The sequence below is a fragment of the Polypterus senegalus genome, chromosome 7, assembly GCF_016835505.1.
Source record: "Polypterus senegalus isolate Bchr_013 chromosome 7, ASM1683550v1, whole genome shotgun sequence".
In the NCBI taxonomy this organism is placed as follows: Eukaryota; Metazoa; Chordata; class Cladistia; order Polypteriformes; family Polypteridae; genus Polypterus; species Polypterus senegalus.
The window spans coordinates 123,547,826-123,555,059 of record NC_053160.1 but is presented as its reverse complement, the minus strand read 5'-3'; the positions used below and the strand labels follow the sequence as shown (position 1 = coordinate 123,555,059).

Sequence of the window (7,234 nt, the reverse complement as noted above, 5' to 3'; positions counted from 1 at the left end):
CTCTTCCCCATTGCATTTTGGCAAACAGGAAGGGGTGCGAAATCTTCAGTTGTCCCCGGGCACTGAAAACCCTAGCTACGCCTCTGCATACATCTGTGCATATTCTCTAATGCTGGGACAGGTTTCCTTAATAAGGCAGTTTAAGTATCTTATACAACATTATGACTGTACTCTGATTAGCCTAAAAGAGATGCCTCCCAAAGAGTCATCCACAACCACCAGTGTGCTGTAGATGAGCTCTTGTGGTAAGGCTTCCTGTGATTAGGATGGCAAACTCATTAACTTGCACCCACCACCACTGGACCAATAGGAGATACAATGAGACCACATCCAGCAAAGGTAGATGTAGGACCTAGAGAAGAGAAGGAAAGGAGACACAGTATGTACACATCATATTTCTAAGTGAAAAGAAAAGTTGACTCCATCTCCAAAACTGGTCCTTGATGCTCTCCGCTTTATTACTCAAAGTATAATAAAACACTTTTAGCTGGGAGAAGAAAAGAGATGATTAAGAACAGAGGCATAGGAAGATTAATTAAAGCTAAGACATTAAATGTCAGTGAAAGCAGCTGTTGAGTTTTATGTGCCATGCCAAAGTGATGAGGGCAATGCCACTTTCTCTTTCATCAGTCTTCTATGAAAGTTGCTCCAGGGTTGCTGTACAATGGCTAACCCTGCACTCTGACCCCCAAAGGTCATGCAAAAAGACAATTTCCCCTCAGGGTTTTATACTGTGTATTAAGTAACAACAACAACAAAAAAATTACCAAATACCAAACAATACCAAAGATGGCTGCAAAGAAAAAATATGTCTAATTTTAGATTAAACAAAATAGCACCATAGCACCTCAAACTTCCCTCCAATTATTGGTATTTTTATTTTTCACAAAGAATACTGTCTAAAGGTTCTTCTTGCATACTTATGTTTCTCGCAATCAGAGAAGTGATGGGAAAAACTGTTTTGGATCAGTAATCCTAACAAGAGATACTGCACTTGCATTGTCCTAGTAGTTGTATAAATTAACTATCAACAACTGTAGCCAGTATTTAATTAATTCATTCAAAAACTATGTCATGGTGTGTGCCATAAATTGATCTTCTGCCACTATCTGTCAATTATTTTCATGTAATTTTTGTGCTAGTTTTACAGTAACTGCAATTGCAATAACTGGATCATAGGGTTCTGAAATCTCTATTGATAGAGTCTAACATAAAGCAGTGATTGCCAATTTGTCAATTACTTACATATGTAAACTCAAAACTCAGTGTAATGTCAGTCACTTAGCCCAATGTGCTCAAGTACCAGGTCCGCCTATGGGCATCCTTTTTTTTTTTTACAACTTGTCCTAACAAAGCTTCTTTCAAATGTTCTCCATTAAAATAAGCAAACCTGGGCTACAGTAGGTGCACCACAACCCTCTCTGGAGCTAGGCTTAAGAAGTGGTGTTCACCTTTTAAAGGTGACCAATATACAGTAGTCAAGTTAAGTTTAGAGTGAAGTAGGTTTATGAAGATATCTGCAAAGTCTAACCACCTTATGGGTAAATGATAATGATCAAGAGTAATTATAGAGATGTAACATACAGTGCATCCGGAAAGTATTCACAGTGCATCACTTTTTCCACATTTTGTTATGTTACAGCCTTATTCCAAAATGGATTAAATTCATTTTTTTCCTCAGAATTCTACACACAACACCCCATAATGACAACATGAAAAAAGTTTACTTGAGGTTTTTGCAGATTTATTAAAAATAAAAAAAATTGAGAAAGCACATGTACATAAGTATTCACAGCCTTTGCCATGAAGCTCAAAATTGAGCTCAGGTGCATCCTGCTTCCCCTGATCATCCTTGAGATGTTTCTGCAGCTTAATTGGAGTCCACCTGTGGTAAATTCGGTTGATTGGACATGATTTGGAAAGGCACACACCTGTCTATATAAGGTCCCACAGTTGACAGTTCATGTCAGAGCACAAACCAAGCATGAAGTCAAAGGAATAGTCTGTAGACCTCCGAGACAGGATTGTCTTGAGGCACAAATCAGGGGAAGGTTACAGAAAAATTTCTGCTGTTTTGAAGGTCCCAATGAGCACAGTGGCCTCCATCATCCATAAGTGGAAGAAGTTCGAAACCACCAGGACTCTTCCTAGAGCTGGCCAGCCATCTAAACTGAGCAATAGGGGCAGAAGGGTGGTGACCAAGAACCCGATGGTCACTCTGTCAGAGCTCCAGAGGTCCTCTGTAGAGAGAGGAGAACCTTCCAGAAGGACAACCATCTCTGCAGCAATCCACCAATCAGGCCTGTATGGTAGAGTGGCCAGACGGAAGCCACTCCTTAGTAAAAGGCACCTGGCAGCCCACCTGGAGTTTGCCAAAAGACACCCTAAGGACTCTCAGACCATGAGAAACAAAATTCTTTGGTCTGATGAGACAAAGATTGAACTCTTTGGTATGAATGCCAGGCGTCACGTTTGGAGGAAACCAGTCACCGCTCATCACCAGGCCAATACCATCCTTACAGTGAAACATGGTGGTGGCAGCATCATGGTGCGGGGATTTTTTTCAGCGGCAGGAACTAAGAGACTAGTCAGGATAAAGGGAAAGATGACTGCAGCAATGTACAGAGACATCCTGGTTGAAAACCTGCTCCAGAGCGCTCTTGACCTCAGACTGGGGCGACGGTTCATCTTTCAGCAGGACAAAGACACTAAGCACACAGCCAAGATATCAACGAAAGTGGCTTCAGGACAACTCTCTGAATGTCTTTGAGTGGCCCAGCCAGAGCCCAGACTTGAATCCGATTGAACATCTCTGGAGAGATCTTAAAATGGCTGTGCAGCGACACTTCCCATCCAACCTGATGAAGCTTGAGAGGTGCTGCAAAGAGGAATGGGAGAAACTGGCCAAGGATAGGTGTGCCAAGCTTGTGGCATCATATTCAAAAAGACTTGAGGCTGTAATTGCTGCCAAAGGTGCATCGACAAAGTATTGAGCAAAGGCTGTGAATACTTATGTACATGTGATTTCTCAGTTTTTTCATTTTTAATAAATTTGCAAAAACCTCAAGTAAACTTTTTTCAAGTTGTTATTATGGGGTGTTGTGTGTAGAATTCTGAGGAAAAAAATGAACTGAATCAATTTTGGAATAAGGCTGTAACATAACAAAATGTGGAAAAAGTGATGCGCTGTAAATACTTTCCGGATGCACTGTATGTAGGAGAGGTTTTAAAATAACCCATTTTAGGAATGATAAATAGCTCTTGGGGCATATAGTTTTTCTTCAGTGGTTTTGGAGAAGCCCGTTCTTCTGAAAGAGATAAAAAAGAACTAGTTAAAAGGAGGACTGCATGGTAGCAGTGATAGCACCTCTTCTTTGCAGTAAGGAGATGGTTCACGTCTTGGGTTCTCTCCTTGTCTGTGTGGATTTCTTCCAGGCGCACCAGTTTCTTCTTATAGTCCAAAGACATGCAGGTGTGGTGAATTGGCGTTGCTAAACTGGCCCATGACTTTTTCAGTATCAGTTCAATTTCTTAACCACTTTCCCATATCAGATTTATGATAAATGTATATAGATGTATGGCACAATCATGAGATATTGGTACAACTGTTAGCAAATTATTTGCAGACTATTTAGAATTTTTAGCCTTTAAATGCCTTTCTTGTTGTGATTTAAAGACTATGACATTTCCCAAACATGACTTTTTGTTTCATCAGGTCTTTCTTTCACTTTATGTTTCAGCCGGTGTTTTAAGGTGTTTTCCCATGAATCTTCTGAATCTTACAGAACACAGCAAATGCATCAAATTGCTCAGTGAGAATGTTTCTTGACTACAGAAATAAAAATAATAAATCCATATGAACATGCAGAGAAATGCTGAGTTAATTAATTGGGAAGTGGAGCTGAATTACAGGAGTAACCTTGGACTAACTGAAAACAGCAGCTAAAAAAGATGATGATGGCAACATTAGAGGCCATCATGGCTAATCACAAGTAGTACTGAAACAAATCTTTACTGACCATGTTATTTCACTACAGTGTACTAAGAGGCATTACTGTGACTTTTTTGCCTACAGCTTTGATAATATATTGACTCTTCCTATTGTGCCTGTCTTCACTCTTACACAGTTATAACAGACACATTATTACAGAGGCAATATGTCACAAGAAAGACGAGGTCAACAGGTTATGATTAAGATTAGGCTTAGTCAGATTCAAGAGAAAAAAGAAGACATGAGAAAGTCAAGAATAAATAATCGAAAAATGAAGATGTGCTGTACTGGCTGGAGAATGCTGCAGGTTGCATTTCATCCTCTATCTAACTGCCTGACCATTCCTCTTAACACTCTCGTACTCAGGCCGATAATCAGATAAGAAAAATCAGTAAATAATTTTTGATTGGCAATTTCATGATATTCTTCTAAAATAATGTCATGTATTATACACAAGAGCTCACTTGATTCTCTTCAAATGTACATATTTAAGAGGCCAGTGTTTCTTCAAACTAAACCAGTTGATGTTTATTTATTCATTAGTCTGTAATTTTAAAACTTCTTTTCCAGTTTGATCTTCATAAACTATTCTAGACATACAGTATCTGCCATGATATTTGTCTCATCACTGTCCAGCAATTAGACAGAACTGCACATTTCCATTAAAAAAAAAGCAATGATCTCTCCGAGGTTCAAGTCTGTACTTTGGTTAGAACTTGCTTCATCATTAACAATTCCTCACAGTTGTTCAGGAGTATCACTAAATCATCTGCCATACTACTGATGATTTGTTGTAAGGCCAGGTTCTCTTTCTTAAGAGTGCTGATCTTATTCTCCATCTGTAAAATGTGCTCTTTAAGCATCTGGTTCTGATTCTCTCTAAAGCATATACCTTTAATTAGATAGTGGTATGGCTGTTGTGCTTGGTTTATGAGAGTGTGGGCCTCCTCTAGCTCTTGGGAAAATTGATCAGTAAGCTTCTTCTGTTGCTCCAAGTGCTTTCTCATTATTGAATTCTCTTTTTCCACTTCTAGTAACCTCTTAGCCAGGCAAACACTGTTTTTAATACCTTTTTTTGGTGTTGTTCTGACATTTGTTCTATGTCCTTTAGAAAAAAGACCGTTTCCTAAAGTCTTTTTTTTCTTGGTTGTTGCATTTTGCATGGTGGCCTCTGAAAAGTATTGCTCCAATTTCTCAAATGCTGAGAGTTTAACCCGGTACTCAGAATTTTGCACTTGCAGTTCATTAACGTGCTGCTCAGCTGCCACATGAAGTCTAGAGAATTCTCCAGCTAAAACTTCCAGTTTCTTCTGGTGCTTTTCACACTCAGTTTGATACAGCTGCATGTTCTTTGCTATTTCTTCTTGAATCATGAGAGCATTATCCACTTCTTGTGATTTTTGTTTAACTCCATGAAGCAGTTCTACTAGTTTTCTGTCTATTCTAATCCAGATCTTCATGAACTGTTCCAAAAGCACGTTATATTTTTCAACAGTGTCCTTTTCATCTTTAAATGCTTGCTCTTTCTCTTGTGCAGCATCATCTAAGGAAGCACTGTAAAAATTGTAAATGTCGTCATTAGCTTGATTTTCAATTTTCTCTGGCTCATCAAAATGTTTGCTTTTATATTCTTGTGCAGTGCAAACACCTGTTGTTTTACATTTCTTGTAAAGTTGTTTAAGAATTTTTTGTGTTCCTGGAGTCTCATTCTGTAAATGTCCTATTCTATTTGCGTCATCTGCATAGCTTGTATTCAACTGCAGATTTTGGAAGTTATTAACCTGTTGTTGAAAAACAACCATCTGCTGCAGAGCTGCCAACTCTTTGAGTATGCTATTCCTTTCTGTATTTGTTGTTTGTTGGGCATTCTTAACTGTATCTAACTTGCTACTAAACTCTGGAACCTTATATAGAAGTGTTGCCTTCTCTTGTTTTACTTCATCATATATTTCTTGTCCAGGTTTTAACTCCAGGTCAAGGTCTTGTCTTCTGACTTCTACCTCTGGTTGTACTTTATTTTCTTCTTTTCTGCTTTCTGATGGTGCTTTCAGTAGAAATCGGTCACTGAAGGGGATGTTCTTTGAATACAAAGTGGAAATCTCTGTTTTTAAAGGCTGAAACTCTTTATAGAATTGAAGAGGTATGCATTCAGAGTTTGATTCTTGTTTCTTCAATAGATCTATCAGTTCTGAACTTTTTTTCTGTGTGACTGCCGGATCATGGATGTTACTGCATTCACCCCTTGCTTTTTCATTCTGTTGTTGATTGGTCTCTTCCAATTGAGTTTGGCTCAAAAAAAGAACATCCATACCCTCCCTGATGTATTTTTGCTGTTTTCTAGATTCTTCTTGTACTTTCTGCTCATGACCTGCTTTTTTAGTCAATCTCAGTATTTGAGGAATTTCACAATCAAGTTTATCTTCTGACTGATCTAACTTGCTGGATGGACACACATGAAGATTGTCATTTGTCAAATTTTGCTGGTACAGTTCACTTTTCAAGAGCTGGACATTATTATCAAACAGAGGACTGGAAATATTCGTATTGCTGATTGTCTCTTCAGATAAATGTGTTTCTTCTGTTTCTGTACAAAAATGTTTAGTTTCTATAAAAGTGGAACTGCAGTTTTTAGAGTCTTTTGACTGCATAGCTGATGCACTGTCTCAAGATCTTCTTCCATGTAGAAAACTGTTTCTATTAGAGCCTTTTACAGTCTTTTGGATTTTGTCACTGTTCAAAGTAAAATATTGAAAAAAAAAATGTTAGTTCACATGCCCAGTTAATTATTAAGAATTTCTGTTGTTGCTCTAACATGATAATCAGTCAAACAAAAGGATATAAAGTTGAAAGTTTGCAAGAAATACTTCAAATGCTCAGTAATATTTTGTAAATAAAATGTCATTATAATGTTGTATATTCATTACATTTAATTTATTTACCTGTTTTTCCATTTACAAAACAGGACAGTATTCACAAGTGCTAGAGTTGATGATAGTTATTAAACATGTATTAACATTGGTTTAGTTTTACTTTTGTTGTTTAAGGCAGGTACATATTTGATTGTGAAAAATGTTATATAAATAGTGGTTTCTCAGGAAATGTGTGCTGGGGTAATATTAAAATTAAAGTTAAAATTGAACTTTTATACCAATAATGGCTGTATATTTTTTATAATAATGAATGTAAATCTAAATGCCATCATTCAGCAATATAAAAAAGAAATGAAGCATCACTGAATTTGTA

At 37.5% G+C, this 7,234-nt stretch overlaps 1 protein-coding gene across 1 annotated transcript; it reads right to left on the bottom strand.

The window, feature by feature from the left end:
- Window positions 1-4,683: 4,683 nt before the first annotated feature.
- LOC120532068 (progesterone-induced-blocking factor 1-like) lies at window positions 4,684-6,639 on the bottom strand. Its single transcript, XM_039757976.1, has one exon. The coding sequence runs from the start codon at window positions 6,637-6,639 to the stop codon at window positions 4,684-4,686; it is 1,956 nt and encodes a 651-aa protein (XP_039613910.1).
- Between the last annotated feature and the right edge of the window lie 595 nt (window positions 6,640-7,234).

Coding starts and splice junctions, on each gene's coding strand:
- LOC120532068 (XM_039757976.1), bottom strand. CDS start 6,639: ATGCAGTCAAAAGACTCTAAAAACTGCAGTTCCACTTTTATAGAAACT.